This window comes from Oratosquilla oratoria, chromosome 4, assembly GCF_046742065.1.
Source record: "Oratosquilla oratoria isolate Oo_2021 chromosome 4, ASM4674206v1, whole genome shotgun sequence".
NCBI classification, from domain to species: domain Eukaryota; kingdom Metazoa; phylum Arthropoda; class Malacostraca; order Stomatopoda; family Squillidae; genus Oratosquilla; species Oratosquilla oratoria.
The window spans coordinates 57540714-57567425 of record NC_134780.1 but is presented as its reverse complement, the minus strand read 5'-3'; the positions used below and the strand labels follow the sequence as shown (position 1 = coordinate 57567425).

The window sequence follows — 26712 nt, the reverse complement described above, 5'->3', positions numbered from 1 at the left end:
GGGGGCAGATGTTGGGACTGGTGAAGATGTAGAAGTTCTCAGACAGCCACTTCTGGGTTTTCCTGGAGGTGTGACATGGAGCTGAGTTCTGCTGCCACACATATGGTCTTCCCGCAGCCACCCTCTCCACCCAGCACTTGACAACAGTGGAGAATAACTCAATATAGCCATCTGAAGTGAGCCTGAGTCCCTCTTCAAAGATGTGGGGCAGCATGACATATCCTTCACTGGATACAAACCCAAAGACCATCACAGTTTGAGGGAACTTGGTCATCATTGCAGGACTCTGTGCTGGCTGTAGACTAACCACCAGTTGTTCTGTGCATTGTGCAACTGGTCATGGCAGAAGTTCTCATTTGAGAAGAACTAGAGCATCCCTGGGTCAACTGGGTATTTGACCTTCTTGAGGATTTTCTTGGCTTTTGTAAGGTGGTTCTCTTGGGTCTTGGCAGTGAGTAGTTGGCCCTTGTGTTTCTCGTATGAGGAATAGTGAAGATCCTCATTCAGCACTTTCTTGATAGTCACCACTCTGATGCCCATTTCTCTCACCAAAGTCCACATTACCTTGCCTGGATCTTGCCACACTTTTTTTTTTTTTTTTTTTTTTCCCAGCTTCTTGGCAAATTTTGTTGTGCGGACAGAGTTAGAACGCCTTCTATGATCCTTCCTGCTGGCCGGCTCACATCTCATAGCCTTCACAGTATTTAAGGAGTACTGAGCTGCAGCCAAGATTTCCGAATTTTGTAATCTGGCTCAAATCATTATGATGCAGGTCCACTTGTCCATGGTCTCTCTCACATCCACCAATAGTACACAGAATCAGCTATCTGTTGCACTTTACCACTGTTAAATACTTCAAATGGTTTTGAAATTACAGAAGATAAAATTATTATCAAATTTATCCCGAACACCCTGTAAATATATATATATATATATATATATATATATATATATATATACATACAAACTGTTGGAAGATACAAAATATGAACTAATATACTGAAAGAAAGAGGAAATATAGTAATTATGGGTGATTTTAATTCAAAAATATGTTGGGAAGAAATGACAGTGAAGGGTGGAGAAGACCTCTGCAGAAACATACTACTTGATACCATTGAATACACAATGACTCAGTGGATAAAAGAAAATGACAGATACAGAAACAATGAGAAACCATTGGGACTAGATTTAATACTTATGTCAGAACCTGACAGAATTGGTTACAAAACTCCAATAGGGAAGAGTGACTGTACTAATAGAATTTGAACTAAAAGAGCAAATGGACTTAAGAAGAAATGAGAAACATAGAAAAGGAAGACTAATGTACAACAAAACTAATTTTGAGAAACTCAGAAAATTCTTTTGAAATGTAAACTGTGATAAATTCCTAAATGAAGAAACAAAGATGGAAGAGAAATGGAATATACTAAAAGAAATTTATAATGAGGGAGTGAACAAATATGTACCACAACAAAAGCAAGAAAGAGTATACATAAAAAGCTGGTACAACAAAAAATGTAGTGAGGCTAAGGGAAAAAAAGAGAGAAATCTTGAAAAAGATGGAAAAAAGACAAAAAAAAAAAACGAGTAAATGGCAAGCATGTATCTAAGAAATGATTATGTAAAAATACGCAGAGATGAAAAGAGAAACTATGAAAGAGATATAATAGAAAAATGCAAGGAACAACCTAAACTATTTTACAGATATGTAAATGGTAAACTAAAAAATAAACAAGAAATGGAAAAGATGCCAGGGAAATTATAAATATACAGAAGTAGAAATGGCTGAAATTATGAACAATCATTTCAAATCGGTATTCACAATTGAAAGTTGTGAGGGAATAGAGAGAGATCCCCTCCCAATGAAGGAAATAACTGGAAAACAGAAGGAAATCAGAGACCAAATAAAAAACCTTGATGTCAGAAAATCACACAGTCCGGATGGAATTGCAAATTGGATACTGAAAGAATGGATAGAAGAGTGGACGGACAAAATATACAATATAATTAAATACTCAAAGAAGGAAAGGTACCACAGGACTGGAAAAATGTAAATATTGTACCAATAGATAAAGGAGGAAACTAGGAAAATCCAACCAACTTCAGACTGGTCTCCCTAACAAGCACAATAGCAAAAATATGTAAAAAAGTTTTCAAAAGTAGATGGAAGAAAAAAAAATATATTGAATCCAAATCAATTTGGATTTAGACAAGGAAGATCATGTACAACAAACCTGATCTGCTTCTATTCAAGACTAATAGAAATAATACAAGAGACTGCCTTTCTAGACCTACAAAAAGCATTTGATAAAGTACCACACAAAAAACTAATAAGAAAAATAAAATCAATAGGTGGCATCAAAGGAAAATTATTGGAATGGATAAAAGACTTCTTGACTGGGAGAAAAATGAGGGTAGTAATTAGAGACAAATACTTGAATTGGGAAGAAATGATAAGTGGTGTCCCACAAGGTTCAGTATTGGCTCCAATCATGTTTGCCATATATATAAATGACATAGATGAAGGAGTGGAGTGTTATATGAATTTCTTCACAGATGATGCAAAAATACTAAAGAAAGTAAGAACAGAGGAGGATTGTGAATCATTACAGTTAGACCTAGACAAAATCTGGAAATGGACTCAAAAGTGGGAAGTGAACTTCAATATCAAGAAATGTAGTATAATGGAGTCTGGAAAAAGTAAAAATAAAATATAAAGAAATTTTAAAATTGGTGGTCAAAAAAGTAAACTCTGAAAGAGACCTTGGAGTAATAATCAGGAAAGACATGACACTGAACAAACATATCAGTAAAATAGTCAGAGAAACCTTCAACCTATTAACCCCTTCAATACGGGCCACATTGCATATCTGGCAGCATTAGCTGCCAGACGTGCGATGTTGCGTCATAATACTCGCATTATAGAAAATAAAGTCACTGCTCTATCGCTTGTTCTCTTTCACCCGCGAATTTTGATAACCATAGAAAATATGATGAAGCCAGTTTACAGAGTATGGGGGTCACGCAGGTACGACTACAATGAATATAATCAGGACGCTGACGTCGGCATCCTCGCATAACCAATTGCTCCTCATGACGCCTACGTAGGCGTCACCGTATGGAAGGAGTTAAGGTCTATGAAAGTGGCAATTGACTACTTGGATTAGGAATTTATTAAAAGAATATTAGTTACACTAATAAGACCAAAACTGGAGTATGCAGCAACACTGTGGACACCCAGTACTAAAAAGAATATAAAGAAATTAGAAAGAATACAAAGAGCAATGAAAAAGTTGGCGCCAACTCTCCAAATTAACATATGAACAAAGATTCTCCAAATTGGAACTACCAACTCTGGAACAAAGAAGAGAAAGAGGAGATCTGCTGACTATGGAATCATGAAGGGAATGGAAATCCTAGGTAGGGGTGATGGTAGGGACAATGAAAAAAAAAAAGGGACACGAAAAGAAACTCAAAAAGGATAACCATAGAAGAGATCTGGAAAAAAAAAAAAAAAAAAAAAAAAAAAGCTTTCCACATATAGTACTGAATACATGGAATAAATTAGATAAAAAAAAACAGTGTGTGCAAACACTATTCAAAATTTTAAGAAAAACTTGATGCTGAAAGATACAGACGGGTCACCACAAGCATAGCTCCCTTCTTGTATAATACAACTAGGTAAATACATACACACACCATCATATACCCTCAAATCACATACCCTTAACTTCACAGTGATTGGTAACAGTTGTCTGGGTCCTCTGATTTCTATAAAGAAATTATAGATTATTGTTTACATTGTATCAGAGTGGGGCTCTTTCTTTGTCACTATCTAACAATAGTAGGAGGACTGTTTTTTCAGCTGTCGGTTCTTTTTGTGTGAAATGGGGAAAGGAAATATAGTTCATATTGATAGAAAGTGAGTGTCAGCCTCATGGGGTTGTACTTCCAATTGGAGATGAGGATGTTGATGGGTTTTGAAGGTATCAGTTGCCAGGGAAATGACTCTCAGACATCCATCTTGCAGAACCACCACTACCTGGTGCCTGTCATTGGTTCCTTTGTATGATTATGAGTTGATGAGCACTGGACAAGGTTATGAAGAAAGTGGATACAAGAATTGCACCAGAAGCCCAAAAAAGGGTGTAGAGATGAGGAAATATCAGACAAAAGTGGATATGGTTAAGAGTGTGATGGAAATCATACTGCTATATTGAAGTGAGTTGTGAACATTTGTAATCAGTTATATGGAAAAAGGTAAAAGGAGGGACTATTAATGGACTGTATGTAGTAGTAGAGTAGACAAGATATAAAAAAATGAGAGATTACAGAGAAAGTGTTTGTAGGTAGTATAACTAGGGCCTTGTTGATATGAGCACATTCAGAGATTGTATAGGGTAAATTTAGAAACGAGGAAATGACCATAAACAGGAAAGGAAAGGGTAAAGAGAAATAAGATAACAGTGGAAGAAGCAGATATATTAGAGCAGTGGTTCTCAACTTTTTTCCTTGCTCATATCCCTTTCAAATCACATACCAGTTCTTGCACCCCACTCTAGAATTGATAAAAAGAAACAACATTGATATTATGTGTAAATAACTAAAATGTCATGCTTTTAATCTTTATTCTCATAACTGACCCCCAAGGAACCAATCTAGGGTTTTCCCAAGGAACCAATCTAGGGTTTTCCCTAGGAACCAATCTAGGGTTCCCCTAGGAACCAATCCCGCACCCCCGCTGGTTAAGAACCAATATACTAGAGCATGGCAAGGGTAAATAAAGGATAAACTATAAGCTACTTGAAGGAGAGGGAGGGAAAGGGGGTAGGGAAGGAGGAGGAGTAAAGTGAGAGTAATTGGAATGAAAGGGTGTGGAGGATATGAATGAAATAAATGGAAGTCCTAGGGAAGGTGGGTCCTCTGAGATCAATGTGAAGGAGGATCTTCTTTCTGTTGCCCACCTCCAAGGACTCATACCTCCACTTCAAAATTTTACTCCAAGAGGATTGCACTCATGGAACTGAGCCCAAAGTCATTTACCACCTACAAATTTTCTACCACTTTTAAACAGGGAAAGAAACTGGTGAGTGCTCCCATCCATAAATTTGTAATATAGTCTTCTCATACAGTATTCAAACTTTTTTGTATCTTCTTTAAAAGACTTTGGGGAGTGCCCAATGACTATTGCTGGTTGCTGTGGAGCTGTGGGTTTACAGTAGGCAAACCTAAAGCCAATAGTTATTGACTTTAGTTTATTTCTTCAAGGAGGGATGAGGAAACTTATTACTCATCCAACCTTTCTCCTGTTAGGATTGTTTGGAGCCATCAGTGTACAATGTTAGTTGCACATGTGGTCTTTCTTAATTTGGTCCCATGACCTCTTAAAATTCTTCCATCTTTAACCAAGAGATCTCTTCCGTCGAAGCAATCCCCCTTTAGTGACCTGAATACTGTAATATCACCTCTTTCTCTTCAATCTTTCAAAGTTGGCAGACCCATTGTAGTGGGGAGGGTGTTAGAAGTGATGATGAGTGACAAGAGAGGGAAGGAATGGCTCTGCTGGCAAGTAATGATGTAGGAAAATGTGTGGTGGAATGAAGGGAAGTGCCTGAAAGTAATGTGGCCTAAGGTGAAACTGGGATGAGATATTTTATTTATTTATTATTATTATTATTATTTTTTTTTTCATATGGTCCTGGTAGTGAGGAAAGTGAAGAGGATAGGGAGGCTTTTTGGAGTTATTTAGAATAATTCATAGAGTTTTGGGTGGAATGTAAATTTAGTTGTGTTGGGAATCTCAATGCAAGAGTAAGAAATGAGCAGACAGATATTCCATCTGGGAGATTTGGGGTGTCAGATAAGAACTATAGTGGATAGATGTTAGGCATATTTAGAGAGTTGATGACAGCAAGCATAATGTTTAAGGAAATAAGCATAAGTGTACATGAGAAAGGGTGGTGGAGGGGAGGATGGGTAATGGGGCATTAATGGACTATATAGTCGCAACCTAGGGGATGATTGGAAGAGTTTCTGGATGTAAATGTTGCAAGGGAAGAAAGCAGGGGATTGTCAGATCATTATCTGGTAGAAGGGAAACTAAAAGGGGAGAAAATTTTGAGGAAGCAAAATGAGGGAAGTAGAGAAGTGCTGAGGGTAATTCAATGAGAATGAGAGATGCATGGGAGTCGGTGAAGAATAGGGGGAAGGAACAACAGAAGAAGAATAGGTATGTTCCAAGGAGGAAGTGATAGATATGCACAAAGATGGTGTGTTGAATTAGGAGGATGGGAAGGAACAGAAGGAGAGGCAGCAAGTTGTGGGATGAAGAGGTAAAGGTGGTAGTGTAAGTGAAAAAGTGAGGTTATGAAGATTGGTTGCAAAGTAGAACAAGGAAAGCATATGAGAGGTACAGAAAGAAGAGAATAGAAGCAAAGTTCAAAGATGAGGGAGGCAAAGAGGAGAGCAGATGTAAAGTGTGGTAAGAGTTTGATGATTTATATATATATATATATATATATATATATATATATATATATATATATATATATATATATATAATGTTTTGGAAGGAAGTGAAAAAAAGGGGCACAAGCTAGGTAGAGAAGAAAAGGTAAAGGGTGCAGATGGACAAATTTTAATAGAAGTAAAGTTTTTAAGAGGAAGATGGATGTAGTATTGTAGAGACTTATTGAATGTGAAGAAGGATAGGATAGACTGTTTGTAGCAGAGGTGCTAACAAAATGTGATGAGAGAAGAAAATGATAGGGTTATAGGAAAAGATGAGTTACGAAGAGTATTTAAAGTGATGAAAGATTGTAAGCTACCTAGTTGAGATGGGTGTTATATGGAGTGTCTGATGAAGAGGGGAATAGTTATAGTAGATGGCTAGTGAGGTTGTTTGATGTTTGCCTAATGGAGGGGAATATACTAAAGAACTGGAAGAGTGCTTGTATAATGCCACTTTACAAAGGAAAAGGGAATGAATATAAACGCATTAGCTTTAGGGGGATGAGTCTTAAGTGTAGTTGGTAAGCCATATGGGAAGATGTTAAGTGAGAGGATTAGGAAGGTTACAGAGGAAGTAATTGGGGAAGAACAGTGTATGTTTAAAAAAAGGAAGAGCATTTGTGGATAAAATTTTTGTAGTAAGGCATATAAAAGAAAATGTTGGCAAAAGATAAGGATGTTTTTTGGGCTTTTATAGATCTGGAGAAGGGATACAACATGGTTGATAGGAATACATTGGGGGATGTGTTAGAAATATCTAGAATAGAGAAGTACTGTTAAGGGCAGTCAAAATTATTTACATAAGTAGTAGACCTTGTGTTAGAGTAGGAAGTGGAGAGAATAAATGGTTTGAATTGAAGGGATGGTTTTGCTAGAGTTGAGTAATGTCACCATTGTTGTTCAATGGATGTACATGGATGGGTTGGTACAGGATGTTTAGTGATAGGAGGTGAAGGTGGAGGCAAAGTGGAAGTTGAGCCAGTTGTTGTTTACAGATGACATTGCATTTGTGACTGGGTCATAGGAAGGTCTAAGGCAGCTAGTGGTGGAGTTTGGGAAGGCATGTTAGATGAGAAAGCTGGAAGTAAATGTACATAAAGATAAGGTGATGAGATGTACAAGGGAGAGGATGGCAGTGGATTGGAAATAAGTTTTATAGGTGAGAGGGTGGAGGAAATGGAGAGTTTTAAGTATTTAGGGTCACAGGTAACTGAGACTGGAGGAGTTGGGGTGGAGGTAGATTATAGAGTGAGAGAAGCAAGTAAATGTCTTAGGGGAATGAAAAATGTCACGAGAAATGTGTTTGGCGATGAACACAGAGAAAATTGTAGAAGGGGGTGCTTGTACTAATGTCACACTGTATGGGACAGAGACTTGGAATGTAAAGGAGGCAGAAAAGGAGTTTAAACACGTTCGAGATTCGAGATGAAATATTTAAGAAGTATGATAGGGGTTATGAGGATGGATAGAGTGAGAGAAGAAGAGGTAAGGTGGAGAGCAGAAGTGGAGAGTTGGCAGATAAGGTTAATGAAAGAATAATGGGATAGTTTGGACATGTGGAAAAAACAAGCAAAGGAGTAGCAAAAAGAGTGTGGAAGGCATAAATAAATGTAGTGAACTTGAGGGAAGACCAAGAATGGGATGGATGGATGGATGGATGGATCAGGTGAAAGGGGCCTTGGATACAAGGGAATATCTGCTGAACAGGGAAAGGAGAGGGCAAGAGAAAGATGTGAGTGGGGAGTGGTTGTGAATGGATTTCTTCTTGTCTGGTCTTTATTTTCATGAGTGGATGAGGGTAGAAGGTCACCATGATGGAGTGAGGTAAACCAGCTGTGGATATGGGGACCTGCTGTGGAGGTGCTTTGTCTTGTTGCATTGTTTCTGACCTGGGCAGGGCTGGGGACTGGGATGGCCCTTCATCCACAAGGAGATAAGATAAAATGAAAAACAAGTATTGTATGGGTGATAGGTATGGGTGCATACCTTGGCAGGCTGCCAATCCTTATAAAGGAGAAAGGGCCTTTAGGTATATGTACTGAAAAGGAACCTAGTGGAATTTAAAGAAGTGATATGAAGTGGGACCATAAGGATAAATTGGTTTAGAGATTTGTATGGAGGAAAGGAAAAGAAAAAGGACCAGAATGGCGCTAATGTACAGCAGAGGGAATTCACAAGTCAAACACACTGACAAAGGAAATCACTTAGAAAATTATAACTCTTCAGCTCAAAGTAGGAAAATATGGATCAGTACATTGTATATGCCATCTCTCATTTGGGAGATGGAAAATTGTAAGCCATTGCTCCTAGGTACCTAATAGGAAGTGAAAATGATACTTAAAAGATATACACAAGAGTAGCTGGACACTTTTACTGGACTAAGGTGGATTGGAGGAAGTTGAAATTAAATAAGGAAGGGCAGAGCGTTTTTATGTAATATAAAAAAATAGCTGCTACATTGAGGGAACTATTAAGGAAAAGAGGAAAAATCAAATCTTGGACTCCTATATAAGACTTGACACTAAGGTGAATGACAGTATGGGACACTTGAAAAGAGTGACTACATTGAATTAACCCATTTCACCCCATGCTGCCCATTGGGTATCTTATTCTAGTTAATGCTTGATTGTTCTTAATCAAGGGGGTGCAGTTGGGTCAAGGCTGTCTCAGATGAGCCATTCGTGTCCTTGTCCTTTACATGATTTATTCTAACTAGTTCCAGGGATTTCAGTTTAGCTGTGAGGGTTCTCCAGAAACAAATGGAACACGTTTTGTTTTCTTAGTAACTTTTGACGCCAAAAAGGGGGGTGGAATGAAGAAGGCAAGTTATCAAAAGATGAAAGTATACTGAGCTAGGAAACTATTTCAAGGAGAGACTTGATTTAGAATTCCAAGAAGTCTTGGCACTAGTCAGAGCTGCAGTGCAGTAATTATGAGTAATTATTAATGTTGAAATAAGTGCAGGATTGAAATAATTCCCTACCTTGTCTGACAAACTGCTACTGTCATCAGTCCAGATTGCAAACCTTGGTTATATAGGAATAGGAAAGATGAACAATTGTGTACAAGACAGTTCAGTTTCTGAGCATTAATCTATTTGACTGCTTAGAAAAAAAGAAAAAAAAACCTGAAACTTCTGGTGTCTCACAATTTAAAAATCACTGAATTAAGTAAAGGAATCACAGATCCAGTAAAGTATGAAATTAAAATTTGAGGGCAGGTAGAGATGACAAAAATGCATTATGGAAAGGGGGATTCAACAGAAGCCTTAAAAAAGAGCCAAACACATGAATATTGACAGACTCCCACAAAGTAAGTTGATGAAATGACATATAAGGGTTTTTTCATCATTAATGCCAAGTTGCACGAGATCTTCAAGTAGAGAGGGGAAATGGAGGTTTTGGTAGGTCAAAAGAAGTGGGAGGCATGGGTCTGTTTAAGATTTTGCATGAGATGTCAAAGGAAATTAGAGCATGTTGTAAGCAGTCGATATTTTAGGGACACTAGTGATAGCCCTGTGGACCAAACCACTCAACATTCTTGTATGGTTGGAGACAAATCTCTGCTAAAATACTAGAGAAAATATTAGGGAAAGGTGGACCTTGAAAGAAATTAACTAATATCATAAAAAAGTTTGGATTCAGAGCTGGGAAATATGGTAAACCCTCTCTAAATCAGACAAATAGGTGAATAGGTGAAAACCCCTTCAATAGGAAAGTCTGGACTAATTGGGTGGATTAAAAATGTGTATGGCCCTTGCTCCATAACATATCCAAACATACTAAAGTGTATACATGAAATTGGCTTGGTTCACTGTGCCATGGGGCTTCCAGAACTGCCATAGTCAGCCACCACAACACTTGAAATCCGGAATTCCAAGGTGGGTTGCTAGCCATTGTATTGTGTGCTGGATACCCAGGCCTCATACTGGTAATCCTTTCAGCATACTCCTGTACCTTGTATACCACATCATCCAAGTTTTTGGGATGTACTTTCCTTGCATGGTATGTATCTTTTCCTTTTTTTCACCTTCACTCCCTTTTTCTTCCCTCACTTGCTCCTTGCCCTTTGGAATACCATTAAGGGTAAATTTCTTGAAACTGAATTGTGTCATGAGTTGGGCACAGCTAAATCCTCTTTCATTGGTCTCAGTCATGAAGATTGTCAACTATGCTAAGGATGACTTGTTTCTTTATCCCTTTACCAGGGGGAGTAGAAGGCACAGCCTTATCCAAGGAAGCCATGACACACTCAAGGCTCGAGGGAAACAAAAACATGTGGTATTGAGAGCACTGACTACATGTGGGATGAGCTGAGAGATTGTAAGGGAACTTGAGTAAGGCAGGGGAGTGAGGCTCATGTGGAATCTTGCATGAGATGCCCACACATGGTGTGTCTGGAGTCCTGCCATATAATCTGGATTTGCCTTTATAAATAGTTATTTGGAGCTGTAAAAGGATCCAGTTTATCTGATATTTGAAGTATTGGGGTGTGGTTTAAAGAGGGTTTACTGCAATTTATAGCAAGCCTATATTTGAATGGACTGCATGCATCTGGATTTTAGAAAAGCTAATGATAAAGTATATAACATAATGTATACTGAAATGCCTTTTCCCATTAATAAAGGGGATGGCTGATTCAAAGCATACACCCACTCCACACCCATCCAAGAACCCATTTGTTGTCCTCCCATCTTAGCTCCTCATGGATGAAAGGTCATTCCTGCCTCCTCCCACACAGCTCTGGTCAGAGGGAGTGCAGCAAGACTGCAGTCCGCAGCAGGGCCCGGCAGACAACCCTCCACTTGAGAAATTTTTAGAGAGCAAACAAGAAGAAATACCTTCAGGCACATAATTTACTCATCCATTTACAATCTCTCTCCCTTGCTCAACAGATATTCCTCATGCATCCAGTGCTCCTTTTACCCCATCCATCCATATTATTCTTGGTATTCCCATCATGTTCCCTCCATCCACTTTTGTTTCCCACACTTGTTTTGCTAGTCTTTCTCCACTCGTTCTTTCCACATGCCCAAACCATCTCTGCATACTTTGGCCAACCCTATCTGCGAGTTCTCATTCCAGCTCTACTCTAATATCAAGTCTTCTCTTTCCATTAATATTTAGATATTTATTTCTCATGACTCTTTCCATTCCCCACCCAAGATAAGTACTGGTTCATTTTACTTAATATATAATTAATGACCTCCATTTCTCCATTCCCTGCTACATGTGACCAGAAATACTTAAAACTCTGCACTTCCTCTGGCCTTTCCCCAGTTAAACTCTCCTCCAATCCATTACTACACACACACACAAACACACAGCGACTTGTTGGTATAGTGGTACCGAGATCACCTGCTAACTAAGTGGTATTGTGTTCAGTTCCCACCCAGGGCTGAAAACCACAATGGCTCTGCAAGTTGGAACCCTGCTCTGTTGGGCAAAGAGTTTATGTTGCGTGTTTGTAAGGTCACAACATTACCCATTGATTGGGTCATATATGAGGTTTGAGCTCTCATTTGAGAGGTTAATAGCTGTCGATAACGAGCCCAACACGTGGTCCAAGTCATTACTGATTCACTAGTCTACAATACACGAGTGAGTGTGCACACTCACCAATACATGCGCACACGCACACACACACAATACAAGAATTTAAGAACAAACTTGATCTTGCGAGATACAAAAACGGGTCACCTCGAGCATAGCTTCCCCTCCCGTATAATACAACTAGGTAAATACACACACACCAACGCTCTCAGAATTATCATATGAGGAGAGACTGGCAAAACTTGAGCTACAGACATTAGAGCAAAGAAGAGAGAGGAGAGACTTGATAACAGTAGAAACATGAAAGGCATAGAAATTATTGATGGGATCTAATAAAATGGGATAGTAGAGATACAAGAGGACATGGAAAGAAGATAAAAACAGACAATTATAGAAGAGACCTGAAAAAGAACAGCTTTCCCCACAGGATAATAGATGTTTGGAACAAGTTAGATGAAAATGTGGTGTGCAAAAACGATACACGAATTTAAAAACATGCTAGATAAAACGAGATATGAAGACGGGACACTACGAGCATAGCTCCCCTTCCCATAAAATACAACCAGGTAAATACACACACACCTTACATGAGTTGGGGTCTCGGTATGTTAGAAAATTTGAGAATAGGAGACGGGTCCCAACGAGCGTTGCTCATTTCCTGTATATTACAATTAGGTAAATAAATACACACATACACGTACGTACACGCGCGCACGCGCGCACATAGGGGAGTGAACGGTAAACTTATATATTTGGCCTCATTTGACCTCTCACGTTACAAGAACATAAGAATGAAAGAAACTGCAGGAGACCATAAGGTCTACACTAGGCAGTTCCATGCCCATTACCACCTATCATCCACATCTTTAATGTTATCAAACTTCTTAAAACAACCAATAGTTTCAGCGCTCGCTACATGGTTACTACTAAGTATTTCAGTGGCTTTGACCCATCGTTTTTCGTTCATATTTCCGAAATAACTATTCACATCAGCATAATATATTAGCACAACTTAATTCACACCCTGCCCTAATTTTTCACCTTATAGTGCATTCACAAGTGTATTTACGGCGTTTACTCTTGACATCAAATATCTCGCAGCCGACACCCGTGAAGTAAATCGAACAAGTGAAGTTGTGACGTCATCACAAACTACCTCGTGTATCCCATCCTCCCTTCCCTCCTTCCTCCTCATTTCCTCCCTCCTCCTCCCACTCCTCTCTCTTTCTCTCTCTCTCTCTCTCTCTCTCTCAAAAAAAAAAAAAAAAAAAAAAAAAACGCAATAATAATTGAATACCATGCACCCGGAAAGGGAATTCAATAACAAGTTTATACATATGATGGATAGGGAAATTATGATAACTGGACATGCATATTATTTCATTCCATACCACTATGGATAAACAGTTCATCCTCGTCATCGCTGTCCATGGTGATGATGACGGGTTCCACACTTTCATGTATGCTGTCCGATGACCAGTACTCTTCTTCGAACGATCTGGACCTTCTCACAGCACCCGCCCACACCACCTGGTTGCGATAAGCGAGGTAGTTTGTGATGACATCACAACTTCACTTGTTCGATTTACTTCACGGGTGTCGGCTACGACACACTTAATATCAAGAGTAAACGCCGTAATTAAATACCCTTGTGAATGCACTATAACGTAAAAAATTAGGGCAGGGTGTGAATTAGTCTGTGCTAATATATCATGCTGATGTGAATGGTTATTTTGGAAGTATGAGCGAAAAATGATGGGTCAAAGCCGCTGAAATACAAAAATCTTGTCTACTTCCTTCTTAAATGTAAATATGTCCAATTTAAATCCATGACTGTACTACCCTGTTGTAAATCGGGCAAATTACACAAGTGTTTGTTTGAACAACTTTTGACACGGGTGTACACCGTAAACGCAACACAGTCGACGTAATCGCTGGGGTCACCAAAGAGAACACTTCATACAAGGACACTTTCAGGATATTGCCCAGCCAAAGCTTCGGGGTTGGGATGGGTGGATACTTCCACCATATAAGAACATAAGAATGAAGGAGACTGCAAGAGACCAGAAAGCCTACACTAGGCAGTTCCATGTCTATGACCACCCGTCATCCCCATCCGTAAAGTTCTCTAATATTTTCTTAAAACAACCAATAGTTTCAACGCTCACTTCATGGTTACTAAGTCTATTCTGTTCGTATACCTTCACCTTCGGTTTACACTTAGATTTCCTGAAACTTATTCTTAATACTGCGGGGACTGAAATAGTGTAGTCAAGAAATCCAGATACAGTCAGTTTACTCATGTACGATGGACACAAGCTAACTGACTTGACACTACGTGTGGAGCTTTTGCCCACTGAGTGGCCATTCAAAAGTGGCAATAGCCTAAAAGTGGTAGCACACTAGGCATTTCTCGCTAGCATGCTACTTGCTTTTGCTACATCGTATGAAAATAAACTACCTCGGTGACGAACTTTGTTTTTTCAAACTTCCAAATATTAAATTGCTCTTGCGTCATATAGTGAGTAATGGCGATATAAGAGAAGTTAAACTTAGAGTACGAATGTTAGACACATTGTTGAGATGTTCTTGTGGAAGTCTAGAATATTGTAACCAAAGTCGTTTCTACGCAAACGAAGTAGCAAAAGCAAATAGCATGCTACCCAACTGTGCCGCCACCTAAGAAGACGCGCAGGCCGCTCTCGGGGCTGTGGGAAGAATATTTACATTCTCATAGAGAACAATTGAAAGTCACATCTTCACGCAACCGTGACAAGGCATTTGATATTCATTCATATATACAGACAGACATTTCCCAGGGGGCATCTGGCGCCCCCTCAGTGCACATGTGCATATACACGTTTTTGTACACTACCTGCACGCCATTGTGCATAATTATAGACATGTAACGTTTCACCCGCGGGCGTGCAGACTCTGTGGACGTCCACCTCTCTCCGTATTGGCAACTGACAGCATGTTGGAAGTGGTCGATATTTTATGGACATTAGTGCCAGCCCCGCAAGCCAAACCACTCGGCATTCTTGTATAATTGAGACTAATCTCCGCTCAAAAAAGGAAAAGTAAATAATTTTATGACTCTTCTTCGGCATGATATTGTTCTCCATGATATAATCTCTGGTCATTGCTGACAAAAATAACCTCTCCCCCTATCTCCACCTCCCAGTCTCAACTTGGACTGTATTTCCTTCGCCTTTTCACACAAGGAGAGTTGACAACTGTCGACTGGAGACATGGAAACACAGTCCAATATTCTCCCCAGAGATATCAGTGGAAGGTCTATGGATCCTAGCCAGCCATTTTGGGCATACTTATTTCCAGTCAGCGGAACTTGAGGCTACAATTTTATATATATATATATATATATATATATATATATATATATATATATCACACATCACACACTGACACGGACACATATACCAAAGGCCTTTTCACCTTATAAGGCGGGATGGCCGAGGCAAAGTTACCAGTCGCCCACCCAAAACTCATTTGTCGTCCCCTCCATCTTAGCTCCTTGTAGGTGAAAGGTCATCCCAGCCCTACAACCACTGTTTGGGTCAAAGGCAGTTCAACATACCTCAGCACCCCCATTCGCAACCATCCCTTGCCCTTCCCCCTTCTCTTGTTCGGCAGATTTCTCTTGCACCTTTCACCCCGTCCATCCACCTCATGGTCTTCCCAGTTTACTCCACTCATCTTTGCTTTTGGTTTTCGCGCTCTTTTTTGCCAGTCTTTTCTGCACTCATCCTATCCATATGCCCAAACCATTCCACCTTCTTTGATTAACCCGATCTGACACCTCCGCTGTATGATTCGTTTCCACAAATAGTCTATCCTCATAACCCTCACTATATTTCATAAATACTTCTTCTCATGCTTAACGTATCCCATTTCGTTTATATAATATATGTATATATATATATATATATAAATATATATATATATTGAAGGTCACGACACAAATGCAGTTAGATATCTTTTGGGTATCTTCGATCTTTCAGACGAGAGATCGGACGTTCTCTGGGAGTCTAAGAGTAGAAGACGCAAAGTTCATGATGAGGCCAACTCAGAAAGTAGAGGGAAGAACTATACTTTAACGTTTCGAAGGTACAACCTTCATGAATACAGAAAAACACATGACATAGGGTTAAAGAACTGAGTCAAGTGGACATTTTGGAGATGTCACACACGAAGTGCTTGGAGAAGGCGTGGACGAAGTGGAAAGAAGGGATCACACGGCGCACATTCACGGTATCTGCCCCCACCCCCGTCACACATTCAAGATTCTCGTCAAATGTGAATTTAAAAGCTGGAAAACTACTTAGCTGACAATATGCTAGACTTTCTTATGGGCAATACAACAATGTGTCTAATATTCGTATAGGTTAAGCAATTTTTAGTTTGCCATTCAGCTTTTCAATATATGACGCAAAGGTAATTTGACATTTGGGGATTCGAAAAAAATTGGAACCGAAGTCGTTTACACGCAAACGAACTCGCTTGAGTCGCGTAGTGTGATGGGCTTTAAGTAATTTGGGAAGAAAGGTTTCTAGCAGAAGGCAGAGAAGAGCGCGTCGGATTGGATGTTCAATTTAGGCGTTTTTTGTCTTCATATAGATGTCCTCCAAAATTGTGAATCGCCTGAATTCACTCTCGTTCGCCAGAATGGTAATGCACCTTACCAGGTGTTCACGGGTAAGATGTATGGGTCGTTGCGTATTCGACATAATCGCACAAATCTGGAGACGAGTAAAGTGCCCAGAGATTTGGTTGAAGTCAAGCCGATATAAATAGAACGAGACCCACAGTGCTCGTGATGACAATAGAATTCGTATACATGACCACGCTGCAGCAAAGGTGGAGCAGGGGTAGTGTTGTACTAAAAGAAGACAAGTTTTCCAGGAACGGTAATAGATGACTTTAAGATCAAGGCGCTGGGCAATATTAGTGGGCTTTACGTTTTATATTTCCTGGTATTTAAAAAAAAAAAATCTGTGGGATGATGAGATCTGGGTCTTATAATAAATTGTTATGAGTGGTGGACCTTATAGCGTTGGTGTGGTATTTAGAGTACCATTTGTCAATCACTCGTTATGCAACGCGGGAAACTAAGTAGTTCGGATATCCGTTCTCCACCAGCAATTGTCTAATACAATCGAATAGAAACACACACACACGTGTGTATATATATATATATATATATATATGTATATATATATATCTATATATATGTATATAATATATATATATATATATATATATATATATATATATAATGTGTGTGTGTACGCGCGCGAGCACAAACACTCGTGTATTGGTACTACTTTGAACGATCGGGGAACATGCTGCACAGACCCCACAAACGAAGTGGGGTTGCAGCCCCCTCCCTCCCCCGGTTACCCATTGCAGTAGATGGGCTACCGTTCATATCGAACTTGATCGTGCAAAACAGCTCCTCTCCAACAACCACTTTCCTCCATCATGACGCAGAAAGTTTGTCTTATCAACTCGACAAATTCATGACTACCTCAGCAGAGCCCACCCATTAAACTAACATTTTTTCAACATTTTTACAATATGTTTCTTCACGAAGAAGGTGTGATAAAAAATATTGAAAATAGGAGTCGACCCCGCTGCAGTTCTCCAGACTGTAAACTTATCATGGAATAATCGTGCCTCAACAGTTAAGCCAAAATGATTTTATGCCTTTTCCTTTTTGGCTACCTCCCTTGTAAGGGGGAAAAAGCCTTGGTATATGTATGTATGTATGTAACAGTTAATCCTCATGAATAGACTAATTTAGATTATGATTTCGTTTGCTCTCTAAGGGAAAGTACCCCATCCACCATCATATCCGTCGGAGTGATTAGGACCATGAAAATACGCATGACATCCGCCGATCGTCAGACGCTGTTTGTAGTCATTACGATAAACATAAGGGTACGATCTCTTCGAGAACTTATGAGTAACAATTAAAATTCTAAAAATAAAATAATATTCCTTTAACACAAACATATAATACCCGAGATATTATTCAGTTACAAACTAAAAACTAGTATATACCGTAAGGTGGCGGCACACTAGGCTAACATGCTATTTGTTTAACTACTTCGTTTGAATAGAAACTACTTAGGTTACAATATTCTAGATTTACGTAAGAACATCTCAGCATTATGCCTAACATTCGTATAGGTTTAATTTCTTTTAGTTCATCATTCAGTGTCTCGCTACAGTATATGACATTTGGAAATTTGAAAAACCGAAGTCGTTTCTGTTCCAACGAAGTAGGAAAGCTAAGTAGCATGGTAGCGAAAAAAAATCCTAGTGTGCCGGCACATGCTGACACATCCAACGCCAGGCCGTTCTCCTCTCCCGTCGTTCCTCTACCCACAGCTGAACACAAGTATACTCGAAACACGAGATGCGCCAAGTCGTACGTGGAACGCGTCAACACACCGTGAATTCTACTCCCGCCAATTTTACCGTACGCCTTGTCACATATTTCCTCTTCTGTGCTCATTTTTGTACTCTGAAAGAAACCAGTACATGTGAAATAAATAAGATGCCGCATCGAACATACATCGTTCCTACAGCGGCTAAATTCTAGTCTTAGGCCGGCCACACAAGTGCAGTTTAAACTGACAGTTACAACTGTTCAGTTATAACTGGCAGTTGAAACAGCACGTGTGTGGGTATCTCATTGATACTGAGATACCCACACATGTGCAGTTTCAAGTGACAGTTATAACTGAACAGTTGTAACTGTCAGTTTAAACTGCACGTGTGTGGCCGGCCATAGGGAAGTTTGTAGAACTGTGAGGATGTTTACAACTTCAGTAATTCTTACTGTCTCTCACACACACACATAGCTGCACACGTGCGCACATACACTCATAGACACACGAACCCCGCCCAGGGCTGAAATAATTTCAGTATCGATGCACTGCGAGTCGTTACTCCAACATTCGTGGGCGGGGCGGGGACTTGGGTATGTGCGCGTGTAAGGTCACAGCGTTACCCATAAATCGGTCATATATTCTGGGAGGGAAATAGCTGTCATTCACGAGTCCAACACGTGATCCAAGACCATAGTGAATACACACTCGCTTGCACACACACCTCGCGGCGCAGTAGTTAGAGTTCTCGCCTGCCACTACGGCGGCCCGGGTTCGAATCCCACCCAGGGCTGAATTAATTTCAGTATCGCTGCGCTGCGGGTTGTTACTCCAACTCTCATGGGCAGGGAGTTGTGTGTGTGTGTAAGGTCACAGTATTACCCATAGATCGGTCATACGAGCTCTGAGCTCTCATTCGGGAGGTTAATAAATGACCACAAGTCCAACACGTGATCCAAGATCATGGTGAATCACACACACGTGGCGCAGTGGTAGAATTCCCGGCTTCCCCTACGCCGGTCTGGGTTCGAATCTCGCCCAGAGCTGAAATAATTTCAGTATCGCTGCGTTGCGAGTCGATACTCGAACCCTCGTGGGCGGGGAGTTGGGGTGTGTGTGTGTGTATAAGGTCACACAGCGTTACCCATAGGTCGGTCATATAGGAGTTCTGAGCTCTTCCGGGAGGGAAATAGCCGTTGATTAAGAGTCCAACACGTGATCTAAGTCCATGGTGAATCACACACTACTTCCCTCACTACCTATCACCCCCTTTCCCTCCATCTCCCCTCTCCCTCCCCCCACCCCATCTCTCAACATCTCTTCTTCTCCCCCTCCCTCTCTACCTACCTCCCCACTCTCTCCCTCACTTATTCTCCCTCCCCCTTTCCCCCATCCCCCTTTCCCCCATCCCCCTTTCCCCATCCCCCTTTCTCTTCCTAGCAACAGGAAGGGAACATTGGCCCTCCCAAAATCAAGATCCCTCTATTTCACTCCTGCCCTGTCCTGCAATACCTCACAAGGAGCAGAGCAGAGGCATCCCCACTTCTTTATCAAGCACGAGAAGAGCCTACAGTAGTAACTTTGGAAGAATAGCCCACTCTCCTCACAAAGGATAATAATTGCTGCTTTCAGTGATATCAACATATCTAAGCACCACAATCACTGACTGCAACCCCAGTCCTACAACCACCAGCTTGATCCATACTAAGACAAAGTAGATCCTGTCTTTGACTACCCAAGATTCTTGGTCCTGAAATCTACTGGCAGTGAGTCAGTAACAGAGAAATGCCCCATGGAAATATATAATGAAGACAAGTACTGAACCCCCCATGATATATGACCCCACAGAGAAACTCTAACAATAGAATTAGAATCAAGAGTTCAGTATGACAAAGGCAGCCAAACAGCCTGAGGAGATATCCTAATTCTAACAACACCACATAAACCAATTAACATCAGTGTGGGAGTAGTCCATATTCCACCCAAACAGCACCACACAGAAGAGATTATGGCATTAGTAATAAAATTAAAGTAATAAGAGTATGTTAAGAAAACCATAATACAAAGATTAATACCCCCACATTAATAGTGACCTATAATCAACCACAACTTCCAACCCACCTAACCATAGGTGAAGATGAGCTTCCCCCAGGAGGTGTGCAGCTGTATCCAAAGCTGTCACCTTTGCCCTGTGACTGTTGGTGAAGGTAACAGCAGGGCTCTCATATGGGGGGGCAGGGGTTGCATATGCCCTAGGGTATATGCACAAGCCTGACAAAATAATTAAAAAAAAAAGGTCAAAGGAGCCCTGAATTACCATAATATATGAATTTTGCATTAGAATCAAAAGAATATGAAGTATTTTTCCCATATCCTTTCTGCAATAGGGGACATTAAGTAATTTTTTTTTTTTTTTTTTTTTTTTTTTTTCCCGCATAGAATAGGAAGGTATGTAGAAGGATTTGACCCCTAAAGATCAAAGTAAGGTCACAAAGGGCAGCAGAAGAGATACTAGCAAGAACAAGTTAGGTAATACTGAGCACTATAAAGATGTATGGACAAAAAGAGATAGGAACATTGAGGGAAGGGAAAGAAGACGTTAAGAAGTGAAGCTAAAGTAAAAACAAGAAAAAGGAGCTCGAGGAAAAGCAGTTCTTTTGGAGTGTGTTAGAAACGGAACTGAGAAAATGGCATCTTCAAGAAAAGGAAATCAAAAGAACAAAGAAAGAGATGGAGAGTGTCAGAACCTGAAATTGTGGATTAAATTGAATACAAGATACCAATTGGGAAGAGTGACCACATATGACTTGAACTAGAACTAAAGGAGGAAATATATATGGAGAGAAATGAGAAATACAGAAAAGAGAGACTGGTATATAGTAAAATGGACTTTGTGAAACTTAAGAAATTTTTTCAAGAAGCAAGTTGGGATAAATTTCACAATGAAAAAATGCAAATGGAAGAAAAATGGAAGATTCTGAAAGAAATCTATAATGAAGGGGTGGATAAATATGTACCAAGACAAAAACAGGAAAAGGAATATAATAAATGCTGGTTTAACAGAAAGAGCAGCAAGGCAAAAACAAAAAAGAAGAGATAAAGCTTGGAAAAGATGGAAAAAAGTGAAAAATCACAGAAAGTGGCATATAATCACAGAAAGTGGCATATATCAATGAAAGGAATGAGTATGTAGAAATACGTAGGGAAGAAAAGAGAGATTATGAAAAAAACATAATAGAAAAATGTAAGGATCAACCAAATCTATTCTATAGATATGTATGGTAAAATGAAAAAACAAGCATGAAATAGAGAAACTATGCCAGGTACACAGAAGATATAGAAATGGTTGAAGTCTTGAGTAAACATTTCAAATCATTTTTTTACTAGAGAAAAAAGTATGACGCTGGGATGTAGTGGCGATTCTAGGGGTTGGCCTGGGAGGGCCATGCCCCCCCCCCCCCCAGTTTTTTAGCATATCCTATTTTTAAATTATATATATATACACCTTGGTAAATACTATGGCAGTACCGACCGCATCATGGCGTCACACTGGCAGTGGCAATTCTAGGGAGGGGGGCGGCTGGGAAGGCCATGGCCTCCCAGTTTTTCAGCTGGTCCTCCCACTTTCATAGTCCTAGAATCGCCACTGCTGGGATGAAGGGCAAGAAGTGAAATCCTCTCCTATGGGGGAAATAATAGCAACACAAGCTGAAATAATGGATTAAATAATAAGCCTTGATGTCAGGAAATTGCACAGCCTGAATGGAATTGCAAACTGGAGTGTAAAGGAGAATTGGTAGGCAAAATATACAATATAATAAGTTGTTTGCTTAAGGAAAGAAAAATACTAGAAGACTGGAAAAAGGCCAACATCATACCAATATAGAAAGGAGGAAATAAGGAAAACCCTACAAATTACAGACCAGTTTCCCTTACAAGTACTGTAGCCAAAATTTGTGAAAAGGTTATCAAAAGTAGATGGATAAAACATCTGGAAGAGAAGAACATACTAAACCAGAGACAGTTTGGATTCAGACAGGGAAGATCATGCGCCACAAATCTGATCTGCTTTTACTCAAGACTATTAGATATAATATAGGAAAGGGACAGATGGGCTGATTATGCTTTCTTAGATCTGCGAAAAGCTTGTGATAAAGTGCCACATAGAAAACTATTGGGAAAACTGAAAACCATAGGGGGGGTACAAGGTAAATACTGGAATGGAGGATTTCCTGAATGGAAGAAAAATGAGAGTAGTGCTCAGAGATAAACATTCTACTTGGGAAGAAGTGATTAGTGAAGTTCCACAGGTATTGGTACTGGCTTCAATAAATTTTGCTACTAATGTGAATGACATGGACGAGGGTGTGGACAGTTACATGAACTTCTTTTCTGATGACACAAAATTGTTGAGAAAAGTGAGCTGAAATAGATTGAGTCACTGCAAAGAGATCTCAACAAAATTTGGGTATAGAGTCAGAAGTGGGAAGTGGACTTCAACATCAAGAAATGTAGTGTAATGGACTTTGGAAAAAGTAAAAGCAGGATATCAGGACAATATAAAATTGGTGAAAAGGATGTAAAGAAAGTGGGATTTGAAAAAGACCTGGGAGTAATCATCACAAAGGACAATTCCCCTGATAAATAGGTAAACAAATTTGTCAGAGAAACCTACAACTTGCTGAAGTCAATAAAAGTGGCAATTACTTACTTGGATGAAGAAATGGCAAAAAAATACTAGTCACACTGATAAGACCAAGACTGGAGTACACAGCGACACTATAGTCACCCAGTACCAAAGAGAATATAAGAAAAATTGAAAGAATCCAAAGAGCAACTACAGAACTCTCATACAAAGAGAGACTGTCAAAACTAGAGTTACCAACCCTGGAACAAAGAAGAGAAAGAGGATATTTGTTGACCATCTATAGAATCATGAGGGGTACAGAAGTCCTTGATAGAGAAGACTTACTAGAATGGGATATGAGAAATACAAGAGGACATGGAAAGAAACTCAAAAAGGACAGCTATAGAAGAGACCTGAAAAAGAACAACTTTCCCCACAGAGTGTTGGATGTATGAAACAAACTGGACAAAATGATAGTGTGTGCAAAAACCATACACGAGATACAACTAGGTAAATACACACATTGCTCCATGGTGCAGTGAGGTAGGGGGGGTGGACCAGATGTTCAGTCACCTGGTTTGAGTCCTCACACACCCAATAGAGAAAAGGAATGAAACACACACATATACAAAAGCAGGTCACTATGAGCATAGCTCTCTTCCCATAAAATACAATTATGTAAATACACATGGATGAAGGTGTAGAATATTACATGAACTTCTTTGCAGATGATGCAAAACTACTAAAGAAAGTATGGAAAAAGATTGTGAATCACTACAGAGAGATCTGAACAAGGTCTGGAAATGGAGTCAGAAATGGGAAGTGGAGTGAAACATTAAGAAATGTAGTATAATGGATTTTGGAAAAAGTAAGAAAAGAATATCGGGACACTATAAAATCAGTGCAGAGGAAGTAAAGTCGGTTCCGAAATGGATTTTGGAAAAAGTAAGAAAAGAATATCGGGACACTATAAAATCAGTGCAGAGGAAGTAAAGTCGGTTCCGAAAAGACCTAGGAGTAATCATCACCAAATGTGTGTCCCCGGACAAACAGATAAACAAAATAGTAGGAGAAACCTACAATTTGTTAAGATCAATAAAGGTGGTTTTTAATTACTTGGATGAAGAAATGATAAAGAAAATACTACTCACACTAATAAGACCAAGATTGGAGTACACAATGACACTATGGACACCCATTACAAAAAAGAATATAAGGAAAATAGAAAAAATCCAAAGAGCAATGACAAAAATAGCCCAAACACTTTCAAAACTGACATATGAGCAAAGATTGACTAAATTGGAATTACCAACCCTGGAACAAAGAAGAGAAAGAGGTGATCTGTTGGCCATTTATATTATTATGAAAGGCATGAAAGTCCTTGATAGAGAAGACTTATTGGGATGAAAATTATTGGAATGGATGGAAGATTTCTTGACTGGGAAAAAAATGAGGGTAGTACTTAGAGACAAATATTTGACCTGGGAAGTAATTATAAGTGGAGTCCCACAAGGTTCAATATTGGCTCCGATTATGTTTGACATATGTATAAATGACATGGATGAGTGTGGAATGTAATATGAAATTCTTTACAGATGATGCAAAAATATTAAAGTACAGAGGAAGATTGTGAATCATTACAGAAATAAATAAATTGGATGAGGCAACAGTGTGTGCAAATACTATTCAAGAATTTAAGAGCAAACTTGATGCTGAAAGATACAAAGACAAGTCACTATGAGCATAGCTCCCTTCCTGTATAATACAAATAGTTAGGTAAATACATAACATGCATATCACCCTACCACCCCAAGCTAAGGAAATATAATGGGTTCCTACTAGTGGTGATTCTACCAGATGTACGGAGAATTAATAACTGGTAACTTTCCTGTCTTCTTCATCCTGTTCACATAGAAGTGAATCCACATTAATTCACTTTAGACCACAATCCATTGTTCAGAGAGATTTATGAGAGTATCCAAAACTATTGCTGGTTACTGTGGGGCTCAAGTTTCTAGTAGAAGTTCAAAGGCAAGTTATTATTGGCCAAGTAAACACCATTTGAGGACAAAAACTTTATATATTGGAGTTACAGTACAGTAGTACCTTGGAACTCGAATTTCCCTGAGGTTGAATGAAATTAAATCTAAACATTGTTTTTTATAAAAAAAATAAAAAATAATAATAATAATAAATTATACCTAAAGTCAAATTCTTCTTGGAACTTGAACCCAAGCAAAGACTACTCTATCTGATGGCACTGCATTCTATGTGCATGTTTCGATTTAAAGATATTAACTGAGAAGGCTAAACATTTTTGTACAATTGAAATGTAAAACTGTAAAAAATAGTAATTCTAGCATATTGTATATGTTGCAGTAACATTCATGTTGAAACAAAAAATTAAGTTTGAGTTCTAAGGTACTACTTATTTTGAAAAAGATCCAATAAGTGAAATGTAATCAATAAAGGTTTTTTCCTCAGATGGTATCTACTTTGCCAATAAATCAGTCAATCAAATCAATTGTTGCCTTGAATTTCACAAATTGGAAAACACATATCCCCACAGTAGCTGGCAATGATCCTCAGTATCTCCCGCAAATTTGTGTGGGAACAAACTTTGGACTGATGTCTGTTTTGTATCAATGTGGGACTGTTTCCATGCCACTGGATGTAAGTTGTAGGGAGAAGAGCAGTTGCCAGTTGTCAGGTCTCCATATGTGAAAAAGTGAAAGAAATGCAGTCAAAGTTTATAAAGAGATATCTTGGGCCCAGTCTAGAGACCAAGTGTCAGCCCTTCAGGGATGCACCTCCTGATGGAGGTGAGGGGGTTGATTAGTTTTGAAAGTGGGCAGCTTTGCTGTCCATCTTGCAGGACCACCATATGCAGGTACCTGTTATTGGTCCTTCACTTTGCCAAAAACTGTTAGGAATCCATCTTCAAATCATTCATTATTTCTTAGCTTTTGAAATGTCAAATATTTTTGTATTTTCTCAGGTCAAATCTGAGTCGGTAAGTTCGAGCAACAACACGATAGACTCCTTAAGTGCTGGCACAATGGAGGATAAGCGTCATATGCTCGGCCAGATCTGTGGTGTTGTGTCAGAACACACGCGGAAAATGTGTACCCGCTCCCTCAGGTGTCCACAACACACCAGTGAACAGCGAAAGGCAATTAGGGACCAGGTAAGTGCCAGTCTAGTGATTTAAAGAGTCTTTTTGAAGTTGGTTGACATGCAGGAAGGGTAAGAGATTTGCTGATGTAATTATTAATATTTAGGTTTTTATTTATGCCCAAAGATTTCATGCAGCTTATGAAATGATCCCAGACTGAAAGGGGCCTCCCCATCATGGAAGACCCATTGGACTCTGCCATCTTGCAGCCAAATGAAATATCTCATGTTGTCAATTCCCTTTAGAATCTTAAAGATTTGTATCACCTCACCTCTGAGTCTATGCTTTTTTAGGGAAAACAGATTCATATGTTTTAGTCGATTTTTGTATGATTTATTTTTGATATTTGGAATCAGTTATGTGTCTCATTGTTGTACTTTTTCCAATCTGTCAATGTCTTTAATGAGATTCGGTGACCATACAGAAACAGCA

General features: G+C 39.3%; 1 protein-coding gene across 5 annotated transcripts in view; it reads left to right on the top strand.

Annotated features, from left to right (window-relative positions):
• Sgf11 (SAGA associated factor 11kDa) overlaps positions 1–26712 on the top strand; it is a 149399-nt gene that overhangs the window by 120354 nt on the left and 2333 nt on the right. For all 5 annotated transcript variants that reach the window (XM_076184221.1, XM_076184218.1, XM_076184222.1 and 2 more), the window contains one exon: positions 26104–26292. In XM_076184221.1, the coding sequence (XP_076040336.1) occupies positions 26104–26292 (189 nt within the window). The remainder of the gene's footprint in view (positions 1–26103; positions 26293–26712) is intronic.